The 23,540-nt window shown below is 34.4% G+C and overlaps 1 protein-coding gene across 2 annotated transcripts in view; it reads right to left on the bottom strand.

The window, feature by feature from the left end:
- Positions 1–23,540, bottom strand: part of DMXL1 (Dmx like 1) — a 153,085-nt gene that overhangs the window by 8,165 nt on the left and 121,380 nt on the right. For both annotated transcript variants that reach the window (XM_045566459.1, XM_045566460.1), the window contains 7 exons: positions 20,407–20,528; positions 19,914–20,055; positions 16,051–16,111; positions 8,044–8,171; positions 3,560–3,652; positions 1,876–1,967; positions 747–799 (listed from right to left, as the gene is read on the bottom strand). In XM_045566459.1, coding sequence (XP_045422415.1) covers positions 747–799; positions 1,876–1,967; positions 3,560–3,652; positions 8,044–8,171; positions 16,051–16,111; positions 19,914–20,055; positions 20,407–20,528 — 691 coding nt within the window. The remainder of the gene's footprint in view (positions 1–746; positions 800–1,875; positions 1,968–3,559; positions 3,653–8,043; positions 8,172–16,050; positions 16,112–19,913; positions 20,056–20,406; positions 20,529–23,540) is intronic.

The raw sequence follows: 23,540 nt of genomic DNA, 5'->3' as shown, positions 1-23,540 counted from the left end.
AAATGTATTTCTTCTTCCTTACAGTTTTCTTAAAAACATTTACTTTTCTCTAGCTTACTTATTATTGTAAGAATATAATAATACAGAATATGTATTGACTGCTTATGTTGTTGGTAAAAATTCTACTCAGCAGAGGCTGCAGCAGTTAAGTATTTGGAGAATCAAAAGTTATATGTGGACTTTTAACTCATAGGAGTCGGTGTTCCTAACTCCTGCATTGTTCAAGGATCAACTGTATATTGATCTTGTATCCTGTGACTTTGATATACTTGCACATTAGTTCCCAGAGTTTCTTTTGTGCATTCTTTGGGATATTCTACATAGACAATTATGTCATCTGTGAATAAAGATAGTTTTATTTCTTCCCTTACAATATACACACCTTTTATTCCCTTTTCTTGTGTTATTGCATTAGCTAGGATTTCCAGTATAATGCTGAATAGGAGTGGTGAGTAGGGACATAATACTGAGTGTTAACTAATATTCACAATGATGACCTGTGGCTATCAGATTCAAAGTAAAGACAAAAGATTTTTATATTATCTGTCCTACTGTCCCTCACCAAGGTACAGTGAAGCACTAATTATGTATATTACATCCTTTTGCTTTCAAATTCTGTCAACATGGACAAAATGAACCTCAGAGGCTAATAAATATATGTCATTAAAAACAAATGCACTTAAAAATCATCTTCTGTTTGTAAATTTCTTAACTTGCAAAATGTATAAAATGCTTTTAAAACTTACCATGGACTAAACTATTGGTGGGTGCTACAAGAGTATCCCACAAACATATGTTTCTGGAAAAAAAAAAGATTACTTCTTGAGTGACACAATTAACAACAGAACAAAAAACTAAGTAGGTCTCATATAATTACATAACATTTGAATTGAACCTTGCTCTCACAGATTTCTAAATTTATAAAAGCACCAGATACAAGTAACCAACAAATTTACATATGATAAATTTTATACAAAATTTAAAAACTACTAGCTTACAAAATGAATAATTTCAGATTAACATGCATTTACAAATAATACTATATGAAGCCTGAATATGCAAACTAGTTTATGTATTCACTGATTCTCTAATCTAACCATTGGACTGACATATACAGATAGCAGGAGACACTGAATTTTCTTTAGCACAAAGAAAACTCATTTCTGCTATATGATGGCACCAATATGTGTAAGAAATTTCCATGGAAGATAGGCTGAAGAATCCATAGTCTTACAATCCTGTTTCTAGTTCAAAGTGAGGTCTTACCAATAAATATAAAAGCTCAGCAACCTTAGTGGGACTTGACATCAGAACTCAGTTGTATGACGGAAGCCAAAAGAGGGGTGAGGGGATGGGGGCAGGAGGAGACACCTTCTGGCAAACTTAGCTTTTCTCTGGAAGCAGGGTAGGAGGGGGCTGTCACCAGCTCTTGTACAACTAACAAGTCTTTCTTAGTTTCTTGTTTACTTGTTGTGAAACAGTAATAATGTCTAGTCAGTAGGGCCACAGTGGGGATTAACTGAATTAACTAAATAACATGGCCAATAAATAATAGTTTTTTTTTGCCTCAAACTATCTTAACACATAGGGAATAATATGGATATATGTTTATTCCACTAACAACCAAATCCTTTTCTTCTATACTGTCTTAACATCAGAATATTAAAAATACAAAAGAAATGGATTTTGTTTTTTAATGGCATCAGAACTTTCCTAGCTTTACAATTAGGACAGTAAAAATGCTCCAAGTAAAAAAAAAGTCTTTATTTTACCTAATGGCATAATTAATAAAAACATTGAGACAAAAGTACATAAAGCAATAAAAAAAGTTCAGCTGTACACACACATATTTCAATTTCAGCTATCATCTCTTACCTATTGTCAGTTGAAAGACCAGCAGTGGCTATCAAAGAGGAGGAACTAACGAAGACAAAATCATTTGCTGTTTTGTTATGACACTGCCAAGTCTGGAATGGTTATAAACAATTAATGTTATTATTCTCACAAAAAATTTCATAACCAGGTAGATGTGTTATTCAAAAAGTAATCACATGGTTCATGGCTGTTTAAAATTGTGTCTTTTTTCCCTCTGAACTTTTAGAAAACTTGTAACAAAAGTAACACAGAGAACTTTCATATAACCTTTATCTAGATTCAGCAGTTTTAAACAATTTACCACATTTGTTTTGTTTCTCCTTCTCTTTCATAGATGTACACACACACACACACTTTTCCTGAATCATTTAAGCAGGCCGCATGTGTCATGAACCTTTACGAAGCCCTTTGCTTTTGTTCAACCAAAAGTTCCATGTGAAAAATAAAGTGGATAAACTTCAAAATTTTCCCTTAGGATATTCAGGGAAAATTTTTGTCTTAGGAGAAAATAGAAACCAGGATTTTAGATTATCATAGACTTAATTATCTTTGTTAAGCAATTGGCATCATGTATTTTTAGACATATTTAAACTTTTAAATAATTATTCAAATACATGGAAAAATTACTAATAGCCACCAAAATTAGAAACTTTACAGTATTTCTCAATATTCCATCAAACAATAAACTTAAGAAACTATGAAAAGTTTAGTCAATTAGAAAAGCTTCTAAGTTATACTTGTTTAGATACTTCTCTTTAGTAAAAAATGAATTTAAGTATGCCAAAATGACCAAAGTTTTTTCCTTTTAGCCCCCTTCCCATGCTCCTGGAACACCAGTGGAGCTGGGCTGGAAGATGTGTCCTTAAAACAAACAAAATCTACATTTATCTCTAAAAGCCAGTTATGTAATTTATCTCAAAAAAAAGTCCTTTAGGGAAAATAAACTTGCATATCTAAATCTGTTGGCTTAATGTAAATATCAGAAAAAGTTAATATGTTTTCAAAGTACCCTAACAGACCCTCCCATGCTTGCTTGCTTGCTTTCACTTAGATCAGTACTGTAGTCTAGCATTTAACCTCAGGCAAATTACCAGAATCTTAACCTATATTCTAAATTTATTCCTGATAGGTATTGCTTAGTCTTATACAGGACTTCACGGAAGAATATATTAAATATAAATTCAGTATCTATGAAGCCATAGAAGGTTGAGCCTGTGTAGTCCTGAATAGAGATGTGTCAATATTCTGCTAAAAAAAGGGATGAATGAGAAAATAACAGTACCAGCTATAGGATGTCCTTTCTACTTAGCTCATTCATAAGTGATAACTACAGAAAAATAACCAGATGCACTGGTCTGTTAATCATTCTATTTAGGTGTAATATCCTGCTTAGGGAAGTTAGAAAAGGGCTCTAGTAATCCACAGGTTGTATAGGTCTCTGGAGGTACCATGTTGGTTCTACACGTTAGCCTTCCAAATTACCAGATATTAATACTAAGGGATTTTTAAGCTTCGCAGTGTAATTTTCACATAATACAAGAACAGGAGTTTATAGTAAAGTGATTGAGTACACAGTACTAGATTTTATTTATTGGCTTTAATACTTCTTGCCTCAAATATATATACTTGGCTTTTTTAAAATACAAATTCAAATTTTATATAAAGGTAGGAATTCTTGGCTTACCAGGTATGGCTTAGGCATGCTTCCAGTAACTGGACAACATTTCCAGTTTGTTTGATACAAACTTAAATATCCATCAGCGTCAACTATTCCAAACTTAGAGAAAAAAATATTTAAAAGCATTTAATATAAATGTAAAAGCACATATTATCCTTATCCTCATGGTAACACCCATATTTGGACTCTTAAACATTTGATTGATATACTGACTTTTCACTTCACCTATGCATGGATCTAGTTCAGATAAACATTTAGGCAGTACTTAAAAAAATTCCAGGGTGGACCTAAAGGGATCAAATATCAGATACCCATTTTATTATACTAATCAACAGCATAGTCTATGTATTTTCTATAAATACTCCAAATATAGGATACTGGATTAACACATTAAGCTATATGATAAAGCTTTATCATATATAAGATAGAAAACTTTGTTCATTTTGAAAAAGACAAAATAAGGACTTTCAAATACACTAAGGAAAAACATACAAATAAGAGTAGAAAGCAAAATAGTAAAAGAATTCCACAATGGGAACTCAGGGCACTTTTGACTGGGAAGACACCCTAATAATACAACAAGGGAAAATGTGATACAGATCTTGAAGGATGAGTAAACTCACTAAATTTTTTTCTTGAGATTATAAAAATAATGCATGCTTATATAAAGTATATAACATACAACAAATGCCTGCTTTGGACTCCTGCCTTCCCTCTGCTCCAGATCTCACAACTATTAACAATTTGATGTGTTTTCCTCTCTGATTTGTGTCTATGAATATTCAAAAATTCACACATATAACATTTTTTTAAAAAAGTAGGATCATAATATACTGTTCTACAATTACATTTTTTCTTTATTATAACCATCTTTCCATGTCAATACATGGAAAGATGTATATATCTAGCTCATTCTTGAGCTTTGTAGTATTATACTATATAGGTGTATTATAATTTAAAACTCTCCCCTTTAAACAGTTTTCAATTTCCCTATTATAAAAAGTACTGCTTCGAGCATTCTTATACTTTTGCATAATTATGTAGGATAGATAGCTCGAAATGGGAAAGCTTTGTCAAAGAGCATCCTCTAAAACTGATAGATGACACTAAAAGTAAATCCTAAGTAGCAATATGAATTTACAAGCACTTCTTTCTTACACTTTAGTCAACATTGAATGTCATTAAAATTTTAAATATTTGTCAATTTTATACAGGAAAAAAAATCTCATTTTAATTTGCATTTCTTGAATTATTAATGATGGTCCTTGACCATGTATAGTTTTTTGGTAAACTGTTCATAACCTTTGCCTACTTCTCCCTTAAGTTGTCTTTTAAAGAATTTGATCAATATGGTTAATATTAGGCATATTAACCTATTATTTTTATATTTGTTATAGATATTCTTCTAGAATCTATTCCTTTTTCTGGTTTATCTTATATTTTTCTGGAGTTGATCCACGGATGTTCTTCAGAAAGGGTATACACATGGAATGTGTTAAGTCTCTGCATAACTAAAAATGTTTATTTTGTCATCAAATTTGAATGATACTTTGGATGGAAATCGACTCGGTTCCCATTCCTTGTCCATCAGAATTTTGTGGATATTTTCCAATTGTCTGTTTGTAATTTTTATTTTTGACAGTAGGCCAATGCCATTAATTTGGGGAGGGAATGAAATTGTAAGTAACTATTTTTACACCCACTCCTCTTCAGAAGCTTATAGGATTCTCTTTATCCTTGAATTAAGAAAATAAAAAATAAATAATCAGGATATGTGCAGGTGCATGTTTTTTTTCAAGGCTTATGCCTACTACTTGGCAGGCTCTTCCTCTTATAAAATTCTATTCTTTGCTTTGGGGAAATATTTATTATTCCTCTGAATATTCCTTCTCCTGTATAATTTTTTTCTTTTTCTGAAATATTTCCTGAGTTATTTTCATAATGGGACAATTTTTTAATTTGTGCTTCTCAATCACAAACTTGATTTTCAACAATTTCCATTGTGCTATTCAGCTTTTCTAATGAGCAGTTCTCCCACTGACCACAACTTTGAGGAATCCTGTTTTTAATTTCCGAGAACTGTTTCCTATTCTAACTGTCCTTGTTTCACGCTAGTCTGATTTTTTTTTTTTTTTTTTTGACAGAGTCTCACTGTGTTGCCCAGGCTAGAGTGCTGTGGCATCAGCCTAGCTCACAGCAACCTCAAAATCCTGGGCTCAAGCAATCCTCCTGCCTCAGCCTCCCAAGTAGCTGGGACTATAGGCATGCGCCACCATGGCCGGCTAATTTTTTCTATATAACTTTTTAGTTGTCCATATAATTTCTTTCTATTTTTAGTAGAGACGGGGTCTCGTTCTTGCTCAGGCTGGTGATTTTGTTTTATAAATATATTCCTGAATGTCTCTGAGGAATTGCTCCTCACAGATCATTTATTTTGTTCAATGCCCTTTTTCAGGCTCTTAGTTTTTCTGTAATGTTCACTGACTTTTGGCAATCCCTTGCTATTTATAATTAACAAATTCATCAGAATTATTGTGATACAGAGTGGGTCATTTTTTCCATTTACCTCAGTAGGCTTCCCTACTAGAGGAGATAGCATGCTTAGGTGTTGTGCTATTAGGCTCCATCATAGCTAAAGTGAATGAATAGTAAGTAGGCTGCTTGTCAAAGATTCTTGGGCAGGCAATGAATAGTTTGTCATGCCTTAAAATAGCCTATGTGGAAGGCTGTACTGAGCATTAAAGCTGAAAAATAAATTGGATTATAGAAGTTCTTAAATACCATGCTAAAGAATTTGACATTGGGAGCCTTGAAGAATTCTTTAAAAAAAGCAATAATATGATCTTACTCATATTGTAGTCATGTAACTATGCTGTTTGTTATATAACTTTGTTGGCAAGATACATTAGAGAGATAAAAGTTGAGGTGTAGAGAGTGATTAGGAGCAATATAATATTGATAACGGAAGTGGAAGTATAACCACATAAAGGACAATGATAGGGAACACAACTGAGGGTACAGTAGAATTGTAAAGACTTCAGCATCATGGTCAGGTGCGGTGGCTCACACCTGTAATCCTAGCACTCTGGGAGGCCGAGGCGGGAGGATCGCTTGAGCTCAGGAGTTCGAGACCAGCCTGAGCAAGAGTGAGACACTGTCTCTACTAAAAATAGAAAGAAATTATTTGGACAACTAAAAAAATATATAGAAAAAATTAGCTGGGCATGGTAGCACATGCCTGTAGTCCCAGCTATTCAGGAGGCTGAGGCAGAAGGATTGCTTGAGCCCAGGAGTTTGAGGTTGCTGTGAGCTAGGCTGATGCCACGGCACTCTAGCCCAGGCAACAGAGCAAGATTCTGTCTCAAAATAAATAAATAAATAGTTAAAAAAAAAAAAAAGACTTCAGCATCATATCCCCTTGATTTCCCATTAAGGAGAAAAGAATGTCGCTAATTGGCATTAGGAAATACGCCCTCAAAATTTTGTTTTGTAACTACAGGAAACAACGTTGACTTTTGTGAAATAAAAATAGAGCCATGTAACAAACATGGTAGACAAAAAAGTTGTAGCACAAAATGACACAAGTAACATGTGAGGAGAGTTGAAGGCTAAAAGGAAAGAAAAGGCAGGATGTACCATCAGCTAGGGTCTGTGGGAATAATTTTTGGTGAAGCATGGCCCTGAAGACAAAGAGCAGGCTGATTTACCCTGTAATTGTTGTATAAAGGGCCAGTAAGATACTGGGGGCAGAGAGAGGCAGTGTGAGAAAAGTAGGATTATGGGAACTGAAGACAGTAAGGGATATTCTATGGAGCAGGGTTTGCAAATGTTTTCTTAAATGGCCATATAATAAATATGTTTAGGTTTGCCAGCTGTAAGATCTTTGTTCTCCTGAACTCGGCCATTGTAGTGAGAAATAGCCAAAGAAAACAAATAATGAATAGGGTAACTGTGGTTCAATAAAACTTTATTTACAAAACAGGTGGCTAGGCCATAGTTTGCTGATGCCTTGTTTTAGGCAGTGCCTCTCAAAACTTTAATGTGCGTACAAATCACAACAGTATCCAGTTAAAATGGTGATGCTAAACAAGTCGATAAGGAGAGGGGTCAATAGTACATGCACTTCTAACAAGTTCCCAGATGTTACTTGTTGCTTGGTACTGGATCATACTTTGAATAGGTTTCAAGGGATAAAGAAAAGTAGGAACATTTATTAATCAAAAATGTGTAATTAAGGTAAACATATAATCATTTGGTTCTTGAGAATCATTTAAATGAATTTTATTAGACTTATATATATATAAAAAACACACTTCCAGGAAGAACCAAATGAATTTAAGTGATCTTTGAGAGGAATTTAAAAAAAATTCATAAAGATTAATACTATACTACTAGCTCACTTAGTTGTTCCTTCAGAAACCCAAACTAGTGATATTTATGAACCTCCAACACAATCAACCCTTTTTACCATTTACATTTTTATATACTACCTTATTTCCCTGATAGTTAAATCTCATTCTTGTAACTCTTGAATTGCCGCCAGATCGAAAACAGGTTATTTGTTGAGAATGGCCCCATTCAAACATTCTGACACTTCCATCTTGAGCTCCTGTCAGATCTGCATTATAAGAAAGCAAAAATACAAATTTATTTCAAGAATCTTTGGGAAAACTTATTTCTTAATTCAATATGGAAATCTTTATGGAAGAAACACCCAAGAAATGAATCATAGTCAATTTATATGAATTTACCTCTGCATGAAATTTCATTTGAATACCATTTATCATGAAAAGCATATCATAAAAACAATGTACTTTTCATTTGACTGAATATATCCTCCAACAAAACAACAGAAATATTCAAACCATATCTCTATAAATTGTATGTCCCTTTAAAATTAACTCAAAAAAAATTTTTTTTGAGACAAGGTCTTGTTCTGTTTCCTGAGCTAGAGTACAGTGGTGTCATCACAGCTCATTGCATCCTCAAAGTCCTGGGCTCAAGCAGTCCTCCTGTCTCAGCCTCTTGAATAGCTGGGACTACACATGTGTACCACCACACGTGGCTAATTTTTCTATTAATATTTTTTGTTGAAATAGGGTCTCACTCTTGCTTAGGCTGGTTTCAAACTCCTGACATCAAGCAATCCTCCCCTCGCCTTGCCTCCCGAAGTGCTAGGATTACAGGCGTGAGCCACTGTGCTCGGCCTCAATGATGTTTTAATTGCCTTTAATAAATAATTTTTAAGATAACTACTCACTACAAAAAATTTTGGGGATTGTTAAAAGAACCAATCCTTATCAGTCATATTATTGTTTATCAGCACCATGCTCTAACCAACAGAGCTAACCAGCCACACTAATGTTTAAATTTATACATTTTTCTCTGAAGAAAATCATATTATGGAAGGTTCTGAATGCCATGCTAAAGAAAAAAATCATTTCTAAAATTTAAATAATCTATTTCATTGTGGAATATGAACAATCTAAACGATTACTAATTCTTAACTTTATCATTTACTACTTGTGTTATACTAGAAAACTTACCTAATCTCTCTGAGACTATTTCCTTCCTGTAAACAAGACTAATAACATATAAGTAACTGGACAGTTGTGAGAAGTAAATGAAATCATATATATAAAGCACTCAGAAATAAACCTAATATATAACACTCAATTTGTATTAAGTATAATTATCAATATTAATGTGGTATAGGGGTAGATAAACATTATATTAATGTATATAAAACATCTAGCACATTACTAATCACATATTCATCAAGTTTCCCTCATTCCTTCCCAAGTATTTAAAATAAATGAACTTCAATTGTTTTGAGATGTTTCACCACTGGGTGGGGGCAAGAGGGTGAGTATAATTTGTTGAGGCTGGGGAGGTTGACTCTTCCCCCTTTCCCCCAATGCACTTGCTTAGCTTAATCAGATGAATTAACTGGGCTAACTGCATTTTAAAAACCACTCAGATTTTTCTATTATTTATGGTGTTAAAAAGAAATTGAGAGCCAGGCATGGTGGCATGTGCCTGTAGTCCCAGCTACTTAGGAGGCTGAGGCAGGGGATAGCTTGAGCCCATTAATTCAAGGCTGCAGTGTGCCATGATTGCATCTGTGAATAATCACTGTGCCCCAGACTAGGTCACATAGTGAGACCCCGTCCCTAAAAGAAAAAAAAAAAAAAAGAAATGAAAAAAAAGAAAAATTAATTGGGAGGCCTTTAGGCTGAGATGCCTCCAGGGCCTTGGAGTTGAAACCCAACTCAATGTAAATAGTAAAAGGAAATTTAAGCTTAACCAATCAAAAACCACCAACTAATTTCTAATTAGAGACTTATCAATCAGAAACTGCCAACCAACCTCTAACTAAGGGTTTTCCATTTTAACCAATCAAATCTTTGTTTTGTTTCCTCAGACACTTTATGAAAGCTTTCCCCTCACCTTGGTGAAGCCCTGACTGCTTGTTGTTTAGTATTGCCTGATCCATGAATTTGAGGTGAATGTTCAAATAAACTCTTTAAAATTTTAATGTGCCTAGACTTCTCTTAACAGTTCTAGTTTCAGAAGAGGGACCCAAAGAAGGCTCCCTGATAATGACACCCAGGAGCAATGCGTAACAAGGCACAGCACCCTTCGCTAAGCCCTTGTGCTCACTGTTTTTCCCTGTGCATTTAGAGGTCACCACTGAATCTGAGTTCTGCAACTTTGGGTATTTTTCACCCCTATTAGGTCTGGAAGTCAGATTGAGTACAGCATAGACAGGAAGCCTAATGTAGATAAAGTTTTGAGAAGACAAGAAATCATGAGTTCATCTGAATTTAATGAGTCTAGAATTCCTCCATCTGGAAGAAACTCTACCTAATTTTATGTATAAACATTATGGACCTAGAACTCAAACCTTTCTAGACAAATGGGTAAACCTTACCAAAGACAATTTAGAATTACGGTAGCCACAATGAGGAAGTTTTTAACTTAGACAAAATTGCCCAACTATAGGGCATACTGGAAAGGAAGGAATCCCCTAATGCCTTGCAAATATTGGGGTGTATTTTTTGACTGGTATGCAGAGGCTACTAAAAGATTAAATAAATCAGAAATTGCCTCTCTAAAGACTCCTTACGAAAAGGCAAATGAAAAATCTTACTTCACAAATACTAGTAAAAAGTTTTCACCATCTGGTGGATAATCTTGTTCTATTGGCCAAAAACACAATTTGGATCCAGATTGTCTTTCATAAACTAGTGAGTTGGACATTATTGTACCTGGCACATGTCAAAAATTTTAGAATGAAAGCTACAGGATCTGCTTCTGTCTATGTTTATGTATGTCTGTATATGTTATGTATGTGTAATTTTTTATCTCCAGATGGTACTGCCTACATTAATTTGTAAAGGAGCTCTAAATAATTGACTTAGAGAGCTAAACCACTTAATTGGTACTTACATAAATTAAGAACTTAATTACCAATAAATGGCACACATATATAAATATATATATAAAGTACTCTTTAAACTTTTATAATAGAAAGATAGAAACTGACCCAAATATTTTTCAAGTTCATGTGATCTGGGATAATCTTTGGTAAATAACAGCTAATTTACATTTGTTGGTTTAACTAAAGCAGATACATCTTTAGAATGTGAGCATTATATATATATGATACATATCTTTTATTGGTTTTACTAGTCAAATAAGCTCACATTATCTGTTACAAAATTTGTCAGCAAAAAATAAAAAAATAAAAACTATTTTGATGATGGCTAGTCTTTTTTGGTGTTATGTCTACTTAAAAGTAGTTTCCCAAATCTCTTTGGCAACCATACTCTTAAAGTTTCACTAAGTTAAATTAAACAATGTATATTCATTGAACATCTAGATCATTTCCAAATAAGGTAAAATACTGAAACATTAATTGTTAAAAGCTTATCTAACTTTTGGCTCTTATGACAAAAGAACTAAAGCTATTTGGATCTGTTAGTAAATATGTCCTATGCCACGTTGAAAAACTATACTATGAAAAAGAATATGCTTCTGTAAATTATGAACAAGTATATTTATAGAATTACCAGTCTATAGAATGCTGGTGTGACAATGTATAATTGCTTATTTTCTAGTTTTCACTAGAAATCAAAGTTACTAAAAGTCAGTAATTCTAATCAATATTTAAAACTACTAAAAATAATAAGAGAAACAATTCTGTATGTGAGGAAAGACATGCTTTTGGTAAGTGAAGCTATGAGGTATGAAGGATATGTTTTCTGTTATGGGAAAAAGAGTAATTTTTGTCCTAAAGTAGAGTGGTTCCACATTAGGAAAGAGGAAGAGTATAGGATAAAATATAAATGGATACAAGAAAGCTGGAGAAGGTTTGTGGAAAAGGAATTTAGAAAGGAATTTGAGGTATGGTCAAGCTGGCTAATATTTGAATGGATTTATATGTTATTAAAACAATGATGAATCTTAATATCAAAAGTATATTGGTACAAAGTTTTTCCTGGAGTACTGATTTTCTCTTAATAAGAGATTGTGAAAGGTTTTTCTTTACCTTTTAAGTAATCCCACTAGGAAACCAAGATTTTGTGTTTTATCAAACAATAATTTCCTGTGCTTCACGTTGTCTTTAATTAGCTCTTTGAATACTTAAGAAAACTGCATCTTCTGAATATTAAAAAAGCTAAGGTTTTTTCTACAGCAATGTAACTTTCTGTATTTGCCTTTGAAGTCTTTTAATTATCACTCTGGCCAAATGAATAAGTGTTGTTCCAGTGACCTGTGATACTATTTTAATCAAGTGTTTTAAACCATTTGATATTTTTGACAAATTTCTCAAAATCAAATTCTAAATTAAGTCTTTTTCACCTCAAACTAACTTTGGAAGTTTCCAGAGGACCCTTGGAATACTGCAAAATAATTTGTTTTCTCTCCTTCTCTTAAAAGAGATATAAACTAATTAGGCTTGCCTGACATGTTACATTGCATGGGAAACACTGTCAAATAAAGGTGATATCTAACCTTCTTAGATTAGATTTGTATGGGTGTACATAATTGATATAAGTATTCAAGAAATTGTATATAATTCCTAAAAATCTGATATGTTCTCCTAGAATGTTATTAGTCATACTTTAATTATTTTAAAATATTCTATGCCATGGAAACAATCAAATTTCCTTGTCAATCGCATCATTAAAAGTCTAATTTAGGCCAGAAGTGGTGGCTCACACCTGTAATCCTAGCACTTTGGGAGGCCAAGGCCGTAGGCTTTCTTGAGCTCAGGAGTTTGAGCAGAAGAGAGATCCCGTTTCTACAAAGAATAGAAAATCTAGCCAGGTGTCGTGGCACATGCCTGTAGTACCAGCTACTTGGGAGGCTGAGGCAAGAGGATCACTTTGGCCCAGGAGTTTGAGGTTGCAGTGAGCTATGATGATGCCACTGCACTCTACCCAGGTGACAAAGTGAGACCTTGTCTCAAAAAAAAAAAAAAAAAAAGGTCCAATCTGAAATTTGTTCCATCAAAGTACTTTGAAAAAGTCTATATGGACTGGGTGCGGTAGCCTTGGTAGCTCATGCTTGTAGTTCCAGCACTCTGGGAGGCTGAGGCAGGAGGATCACTTGAGGACAGGAATTTGAGACCAGTCTGGGCAGAGCCCACCCCATCTCTACAAATAATAAAAAAATAACCAAGGCGTAGTAGCATGCACCTGTAGTCTCAGCTATCCTGGAGGCTGAGGCAGGAGGATCGCTTGAGCCCAGGATTTGAGGTTGCTGTGAGCTGGGCTTATGCCATAGCACTCTAGCCTGGGCAACAGAGTGGGACTCTGTCTCAAACAAACAAATAAACAAAAAAAAAAAGAAAAGAAAAATTGTCTTTCATGAAACCAGTCCCTGTTGCCAAAAAGGTTGGGGATCACTAGTCTAGAGGATTGGAACTTTCAGCCTCAACCACCAAACTACAGAAAAGGGCAGGGGAGGAAGCCAGAGATTAAACTCTATAAAAACTCTTAAGCAAGGAGATTTAATGTGAACACATCCATGTGTGGGGAGCATAAAACATCCCAACTCCAGGGGACAGAAGCTTGTGGGCTTCCAGACCTTATGCTGTGTGCCTGTTTGTATCCTTTATGATATCCTTTATAATAAACTGGTAAATCTAAGTAGTCTTTCTCTGAGTTCTGTGAATCATTCTAGGAAATTAATCAAACTCAAGGAGGGTGTTGTGGAAACTCCAATTTATAGCTGGTTGGTCAGAAAGTATTTGGAGAGTTGGAGAATGGCATAGGGTGGAAAAAACCAACACATTTGGTATCAAAAGTGTTTGTGACAGTGTAGAAAAACAGAGTGTGTTTTCCCACCTAGAAAATTATAAATGTACTACGTTAACTTCTAAAGAGTTCTTTGGAGTGTAAGTCAAAAAGTAATGGCTTAGAATGACTAAGATTTTTTTTTTTCCTTAGATTACATCCTGCGCTCCTTTTTAAGAAGACTTAAGATTTTTAAAAAGATCTATTCCAAGGGAAGAAAACAGCTATTTTGAGGTATCTGACCCTTCAGAGTAAGATTTTTTAAAAAAATCCTGTCTCAATATTTTCACTACATAAAAAGTGCCTATTGTTGAACTAAATTACTATCTGTGGGACTTGCTCTTGGCATGAAAAGATATGCTGAAAAAAATACAGTGATTAATTTAATTAGCTTTCGATTGTTCAGCTCTCTTTAGCTGCCAGTTATAGCAGTTCCCTGAACAGAGGAAGTGTTTTTTTTCTCAAGACAGCATTGATTTGATGTCACCTAATACCTCTGAAAATAGGTCTGTTAATTGCCTTTGAAGCTGTGGGAGTGTCTTTATTTAAATTTATGGGCTTGAGGTAGAGGATATTCATACAAACTAGTCACGTGTCAGGACACATGCTATGGTGCTTAGAGAAAATGAGGTTCCTTCAATAACTCAGGAAACTTCCAAACAAGACTGTATAGTAAGGATAGTTTTAAGCAATACCAAATATTTCTTGCTGTGGGAGTGATATTATTTGAACTTTGTATATCAAATACATTTTGACTCCTTACTCCATAGGCTTCATGACTGTTTTTTAGTTCTCATCTCACATTAAATTTGTGGATAAAAAATACATTCTTCCAGTGTTGAATAAATTCAATGTAGTGAAAAAAGACTGCTCTTTTATATTATTTTATACCTGTAGAATAATTAACAGAAGTCATTCTCTTCATTTTAAATATATGGTTCTCTTGAGCCTTTTTTTGGACAAAGCATACAATTTTGATAATAGATGCTTATAGCACTTATCATAATTAAGCAGAAAGGAACAATGCTTTTGTCAATTGTATTTTATCAGAATATCTGCCATGAGAAAAGGTTGTAAATTTTTTATAAGTTATTAAATTGGGGGGGGACACGAATACCCTTAATTAACATGTACTATTATTGTTACTGTGTGGTAGGAAAACTTGACAAAGGGCACAACTTAAAAATCATTTAAAAAAAACCTGGAATATTCACATACCACCAGAATCAACACCTCCAATAATGTCCTATTAATTAAGTTCTTAGATAAAAGAAAAGAACTTTGGAGATTTTGAGGAAAATTAACTGAAAACAAACATATTCTGCCCTAGAATATAGGAACATAGTAGGCTGGGCGCGGTGGCTCACACCTGTAATCCTAGCACTCTGGGAGGCTGAGGGGGGTGGATCGTTTGAGCTCAGGAGTTCAAGACCAGCCTGAGCAAGAGCAAGAAGACCCCGTTTCCACTAAAAAAAAAAATATAGAAAGAAATCAGCTGGACAACTAAAAATATATATATAAAAAAAATTAGCCGGGCATGGTGGCACATGCCTGTAGTTCCAGCTACTCGGGAGGCTGAGGCAGGATGATTGCTTGAGCCAAGGAGTTTGAGCTTGCTGTGAGCTAGGCCAATGCCATGGCACTCTAGCCCGGGGCAACAGAGTGAGACTGTGTCCCCTCCCCCCGCAAAAAAAAAAAAAAAAAAAGGACATACTAATAACTATTGCCTATGCTTCTATGCTAACGAAGTGTATCTCACAATAGGCAAAGTGCAAAAAATTAATGAAACACAAACTGATTATGATTAGGCAGTAAATGACAAAGGTAAGGACCTGGTCTATGTAATAAAAGTTGGTAGTGATCCTATTATTAAAATAATAATTATCCACTACAATTTAGCATTGTCTAAGAAATCTAGAAGTGTTTAAAGATAAAATGTGCTGAGAAATATGCAGTCAAAAGGCCAAAAAATTTACTGCATTAAGGTAGCCTTCTCTATTAAGGGGAATTTCTTTTTCTATTTTTAACCAATTTTGAAATGAAGATTTTATTTACTAGCAAATATTCTCTACAAAAAAAGTTAAGTAAATACTGTCTTTCAATTGAAAACGTTCCCGTGTTTCTTATAATAAAAATTACCACAAATAGAATATAATAAGAAAGAATAATCACTAATTATTATCAACTTACAGTAAGGAAGAGTTGGATGAGAAGTCATTCTTCTAACATTATTAATGGCTTTCTTAATCATCTGGTAAAAAAAGAAAATTTGTTTTATAATCACAATAAAAAGTAGGATTAAAAATTTGAATTGACAGGAAATTCAGACGTTCATTTATTTAGTTTTATGTGATTTCATAACTACCATTACGAGTACTAAAAATATAATACACATGACAACAGAAATTTAATAGTGCAGCTTTTATATTTAAGTGTGCATACGTTTTCTGCATTATTGACAGATATAAGAACAAATTCCCCTCAAGAATTTAGTCTTTCCTTTCTTGCCAATTCTTTTCTGATCTCATTAAATTTATTGTAATAATCCTGAATAGTATAAGGTTAAAAGGACACAAGCATGTGAAAATAAAGGAGAAAACAAACAAAAAATTGAATATATTTTTAATTGATAGTTTGGAACTATTTATTTGCTTGTTTTTAAGTCATACTTTGAATAATTTAACTAGCCTGTCCAGTAAGAGTAAAACAAATACACTAAATTAAGGGGAAATTTAAATTTATAGAATATTTCCTATTTATACAGCATCATAACTACATTTATCCTAAGTTTGTATATCAGTCTCAGGTAAATTTTGTTGCTATACTTTTGGATTTTAAATTGTTCAGTTAGCCTAACTTGTAGAGAAAGTGGGCAGCTGGTAGGAAGGAAAGAGACTAGGCCAGAGCACTAGTGAGGGATAGAAAAACGGAAAAATACATACGGATGCAGCTTCTCCAAAATGGCAGAAGCTGGTCTTAACAAGTATTCTTCTAGTCATTAGTATTTATCATTTGAAAGAATGATAGCATTAAAAAAGAAAATATAAAAACCTGAATATTACTTTTGTTTATTAAACTTCATGTTTAAATCCCATGTTCATCTAAAAAAAATGCGTAAAGCTTTCTGTTCTTGCTTCTTTTTTTTCTGATTAATGTATCGAAGGAGAACCATGAGAAAAAAATACAAACATAGGTTAAAAAAAGTTTCTGAAAGCATATGTAGAACATTACAAGACAAAGAAGTCATTAACTACTTTAAAAGATCCATATAAAAAAGAATAACCTTATTCTATTGGTTATCTTTTTCTCCAGGGTAGAGTGAGGCAATCCCAATACTTATGTTCTTAAATTACAATTACCCCAACTAAAAAGCTGTCTTTCTAAGATTTGGATAGGAAGAAAATTCAGTCCTGAAAGGAATATCGAAGGCAGATTTCTATATTATAATGCTTTGGAGCATAAACAAATTTTTCTGAACACGTACTATATGTCCAGTACCATCCTAGTTAGGGATCATCAATCCACAAGGCAGGCAGAATCCAAGCTATCTAAGAGCTTACATTCCAAAGGGGTATTAAAAACCCAACTAAATACTGAATACATAATTTCAATAACTGGTATATGCTATAAAGATGATTACAATGAGGGAGAAAGAGGAAGAGAAAAAAGGATGATAAAATGAGATAATAAGATATAAGGTGAGTAGGGGTGAAATGGGTAGGGACAAATGCCTTCATTAGGGAAGCCAGGGAAATCTCTGGGCATCTGAGTTGAGATAAGAATGGTAAAACAGAGGGAAAGAGCATTTTAAGCAGAAGGCAAGGCAAAAGCTCTAACATGGCAATGAGCTTGATATGTTCAAGACACAGAAAAAGAATCAAATGGAGAATGAAGAGAGATGAGGCTCCAGAGGCAGGCAGGGGTTAAATCTTGCAGGGCCTTAGAGACCATATTAATGATCTGTTTTCCTACAGTCATATTGGGAAATCTGAAATTTTTAAGGAGGGGAAGAACGATCTGAATGATGTTTTAGAAAAGAATAACTGGCTGCTGTGTAGAAGACAGGGAGCAAGAGACCAGCAAGAAAGCTGTTACAGGAAGAATTGTATTGTAGTCTCTGAAGCTGGAGTTTTTAAAAAGGGCCTATTATTTATACTCATATCTTTTGTATATTCTCTTTAAGGTCCTTTTAAACAATTACAATATCAGTAAGTTTCACAAATGAATTTTCATTTCACCTAATTCCTGGATTGCTTTTCAAATTCAATTTAATCCTTAAAATACTGCTACCTGAAATCATTAAACTAAGGGGAAGGAAGAGAAGGCCTTTTTTTTTTTTTTTTTTGAGACAGAGTCTTGCTTTGTTGCCCGGGCTAGAGTGAGTGCCGTAGCATCAGCCTAGCTCACAGCAACCTCAAACTCCTGGGCTTGAGCAATCCTACTGCCTCAGCCTCCCGAGTAGCTGGGACTACAGGCATGCGCCACCATGCCCGGCTAATTTTTTCTATATATATTTTAGTTGTCCAGATAATTTCTTTCTATTTTTAGTAGAGACAGGGTCTCGCTCTTGCTGAGGCTGGTCTTGAACTCCTGACCTCAAGCGATCCACCTGCCTGGGCCTCCCAGAGTGCTAGGATTACAGGCGTGAGCCACTGTGCCCGGCCAAGAGAAGGCTTTAAAACAAGATCAACCACAAATTCAACACAGTGACCTGAGCTGAATCACTTGACCTTTCTGGATCTCAAGATTCATCTGAAAAATGATTAAGTAGAAGTAAACAACAGCTACAATAGATATTTCAAAAGAATTATAAGGTTTATCACCTATAAAGGAATCGCATTAAGTAAAAAAATTATAAGGTATTATTAAAGATGATTGAGCCTTTACATGAATAATTACTCATGCTCATTAATGAAAAATACTTTATTTTTGGCCAAAGTTAGCACTCTACAGGACTTCTGAAATTTTTACAAACCCTACCACCTAGAAAGCCATTGAAAGAATTCATGGTGCTGGGTTTCTTTGATCCTATGTATAAATTCCTACACCGTAAGTATCAATAAAGGAAACTTTTGTATGAAGGAAATGGAGGAGGAAAAAAAAAAAAAAGAAAACTTTTGGAAATATAAATATGGATCACATCTTAGGTAATTAAGGTTCAAAGAGCCCCTCCATTACTATAGAAAAACTGTTTCAGTTCATCTGTATATTATATTTTGCTTAACTTTTTAAAAATGTACATTGTTTTTGCTAAAAAAAAGAATAATATATTTGTCTCAGCATTAAAAAATAAAAGTCATACTTAATGTAGACACAGTTGTTAACTGATATCCAATAAACGATATTATCTAGACCAGGAGTTAGCTAATCTGCTTTTATAAATATAGGACTGGACAGTACGTGTATTGGGTGTTATGGGTATATGGTGTCTGCCACAGATTCTCAATTCTGCCACTGTAGCACAAATGCAGCCACAGATAAAATACAAACCAGGGAATATGGCTGTGTTCTTCTAAAACTTTATTTATAGACACTGAAATTGCATTTCATATAATTTGCATGTGCCGAAACATACTATGATTTTTTGTTTGTTTTTTGAGACAGTTTCACTTTGTTGTCCAGGCTAGAGTGCTGTGGTGTCAGCCTAGCTCACTGTGGTCTCAAACTCCTGGGCTCAAGTGATCCTCCTACCTCAGCCTCCTGAGTAGCCGAGACTACAAGTGCAGCCCACACCCGGCTAATTTTTCTATTTTTAGTAGAGATGGGGTCTCGCTCTTGGTCAGGCTGGTCTCGAACTCCTGAGCTTAAGCAATCCTCCCACCTTGACCTTCCAGAGTGCTAGGGTTACAGACGTGAGCCACTGTGCCTGACCTTTGTTACTCTTTTAAATGAAAACATACTATTCTTCATGATCAAAATTTATAATTTCCAGCAAGTAAGACTTACTAAAAATTTAGTAATTAAAAAATGATTTAAATCATCCTTTATCCTAGTCTTTTTACCTAGAGGGAAAAATAGAACAGTTAGATACAAACTTAAATATTTTTACATACCACAGATGCTCCTCTGCCAGTCTGTGTACTACCAAGCCACGGCATATTGATTGGAGTCCCAGGATTGCTATGTGTATATGGGGTTGTACCTTGTACAGCTGTTAAATCATCACGAGCATGTATAACCAAAAAATCTTCTGATCTACAAAGGAATGTCAACCAGAATGAAAACAACCCATCAGTTCCTTATTTCTTTTTTACACTTGAAAGCTGTAACATTTGAATTTACATTTCCCGTTAATTTTCTTCAGCTCTTACTTCTAACTCACAATGACTTCATACCTGAACAATTTTCATTCCCTTCGCTTACTCTCTTCTGACTCTCAATTCCCTTTAAAGCATCTGCCTCCCCTTGCTTACTCTTAGCACATCAGCTTCCACTCTGCTTATAATTTAGGAGTATTCCTTTAAAAAATCTTTTGAAAGTTATAGTTCAGCAGATATAACCATTTGTATTGCAATGCTACTGAATAAAAACAAAGTATAAGGGTACCCTTTGGTTTCCATTTCTATATCATCATCTACCCAAGTATAGATCTGTGTAGCAAGAATTCCAGAAACATCTAATTCTTGAACATCATGGCTGGAAGCGATTGCTATGCAGTTTCTGTTTGCCTGAAAAATAAATAATATAGTAATTTTAAAATAAATAACAAAAACAGGTATATGAGCTACTTTAGAAAAGAATAATTACAAAATAACCTCTAGAAATGATAAATACAGAATATATAGCATTCTTACAAATAAATATTTTAAATTAATTTTATCAAATAAATTTTTAGTGAAATAATCATAAGCTTGAGCTTGGAGATATGTTTATGTTCTAAGAAAAGTATAACCAACAGAAAGCCAACTATAAACGGCAACACATGTACCACTTTATCTCTTCTCCCAGCACTCTCTCTCTAGTCTGCTAGAATGCTATGATCTTCCCTAAGGTTTGCACAATTCAGAAATGTGGAGGAAGGTGCTAAAGAAGATAGGAGCCCTGGAAGGTAGAGAAAGGTGAGGGAGATAAGGAACTGCAAAGTAATGGCATAATTGTTAATTATTCAAATAAAATAATACCACTTTCCCCTAAAGCCTTTCAATCTTAGGCAAGAAAAACAGAAGTGGAAAAGATTCACAGAGAAAAGGTGCAGGGGCAGAAAAATAGTGGGAGAAGTATGTCAGAGGAAATCATAAATGAAAAGTTGGTCAGATTAGATGACATAAATGTTTAAATGTTCATAAATTAAAAATGCACATCTCTGAAAACAAAAAACAGGAAGAAATAACAGCAAAGAAAAAATAGGATTAATATTACCAGTATGTGAAATTCTATTACAAACTGATAAAAAAAAAGCTGAAACCCAGAGATAAAAGGAGAAAGGATATAACTAGACTGTTTTAACACAATTCTTCATGGGTCTCTCCAATTTTGCATGTCTTATGAGTCACTGACTGCCCTTTGTTCTGCATAATCATTTTCAGGATGTTTGTATAACTATAGCATCTCCCTCCAGAGCAAATGGCAGGTATGCTCACTGTCCATTAGAAAAGAATTAGGTTCCTTAAACTCAGTGATCCTCTCCTGTAATGTACCTACTGTGTGTGCAGGTATCATCTGGCCTTCTTCCTGTCACTCTGCAGGAATTGTAGTTCAGAGAACCAGTGTAAAATGCTGATTTTCTGGTTACTGCTCTTGCTATTAGATATAAACTGTCTTTTGTCTCTGATCTAGGAGTCTTGTGTCTTCTAATAGCATCCATTAAACTGTGAAAGCTAATTTGTTAGACTGAATTTAAGGTAAAATCTCAGACCCTTCATAGTTGTTGACAGAGACAGTTCCCAACTAAACAAATGTGAAAAAGTACAATCTCTTCTCTCTCTCTTTTTTTTTTTTTTTGAGACAGAGTCTAGCTCTGTTGCCTGGGCTAGAGTGTCATGGCGTCAGCATAGCTCACAGCAACCTCAAACTCCTGGGCTCAAGCGATCCTTCTGCCTCAGCCTTCTGAGTAGCTGGGACTATAGGCATGTGCCACTATCCCTGGCTAAAAAGTACAATCTCAATGGCATTTTTAACAAATGCAATTTACAGCCTGGGCAATAGTGAGATCTCTTTGGGGTTGATTTTAAGTCAGCTACCAGAAAATCTTAGGATGGGCGCAGTGGCTCACACGTATAATCCTAGCACTCTGGGAGGCTAAGAGAGGAAGATTGCTTGAGCTCAGGTCTGAACAAGAGCAATACCTTATCTCTACTAAAAATAGTAAAATTAGCTGGGCGTCAATGGCCCATGCCTACAGTCCCACCTACTGGGAAGGCTGAGGCAGGAGGATTGCTTGAGCCCCGGAGTTTGAGGTTGCAATGAGCTATGATGATGCCACTGCCCTTTAACCCAGGCAACAGAGTGAGACTCTGTCTTAAAAAAAAAAAAAAAAATTAAAGCAAAAGGTATTTCTCAGCTACAAATTTAGCAAGGATATATGAAATACCAAATCTAGGGAAATAAATATTGAACAGGCATACTCAGACACAGTGAACTGAAGACTTTATATATGTGGATAACTGTTACTAGTTATTTATATACATCCCCCCGAAAGAAAAAAAACTAATGTTTTTTGGTAGCACAGAATATTTAAAATCATATTTTCTTCGAGGGAAGGCAGGTATAGAGTATGGACAATAATTTTGTAGTTGATGTGTATATACCATGCTATATAGATATAACAACTGGCTAGGAGGCTGATTCCAGATTTGCCTGCCTCAAACTAAACTAGTTGTTATTCAAGGGTCTCTACGAGGGAAATGAAATAAAGGATACAGGGAGATATGAGAACAGAATAAAAAAGGAACTAGCTAGGAGGAATCGAAGAGAAGATAGATATAGCACAGGAAGATGGAAAGCCAACTGGTAAAACGATCACTGAAGGAGTAATTTCTTTGTATAAGACATTTTCCGGTATATCACAGAATATATATCTGAATAACATTTTAAAATTATTCTAAAATTAGAAATACATGAAAATCATATATATATGTATTTCCTTTAAGTATACTTTAGGAATACATGAAAAAAAGATACCTATATCCTTTAAGTTAATGGAAAGAAAAGGAAACAAAAGAGTAATCAGAAGTCACTAGAAACTATATGGTAAGGCAACCAGGGGAGACAGTAGGGGAAAATAAGATAAATTTTAACCTTGGAATACTGTATCTAAGGCCACCTCTTTTATGAGGAGCTTATAATCTATAAGGAGGATGTTAAGTAGAAATCAAAGAAATACAAAGAAAATACACTAGTTGGGCAGTTACTGGAAATTTAAGTCAAAAAGGGAGAATTTCTGAGTAACATATAAGCCTAAACTTTATCAAATATTAGGAACCGCATTCAACATATTCATAAGGAACATAAAAAACCTTTTCTGTGAGTTACCTGCTATAATATATTGTATAAATTCTAAAGCTATTGCATATATAAATACTTGATACTTCTGTGTAGTAACAAAGCATTATATATTTATCAGCTATATATCCAAAGTCATATAAGAAAATCACAGGGCTGGGCGCGGTGGCTCACGCCTGTAATCCTAGCCCTCTGGGAGGCCGAGGCGGGTGGATTGCTCAAGGTCAGGAGTTCGAGAC

Source organism: Lemur catta, chromosome 12 (genome assembly GCF_020740605.2).
Source record: "Lemur catta isolate mLemCat1 chromosome 12, mLemCat1.pri, whole genome shotgun sequence".
NCBI lineage: Eukaryota > Metazoa > Chordata > Mammalia > Primates > Lemuridae > Lemur > Lemur catta.
This window is presented reverse-complemented; position numbering and strand designations above follow the sequence as displayed.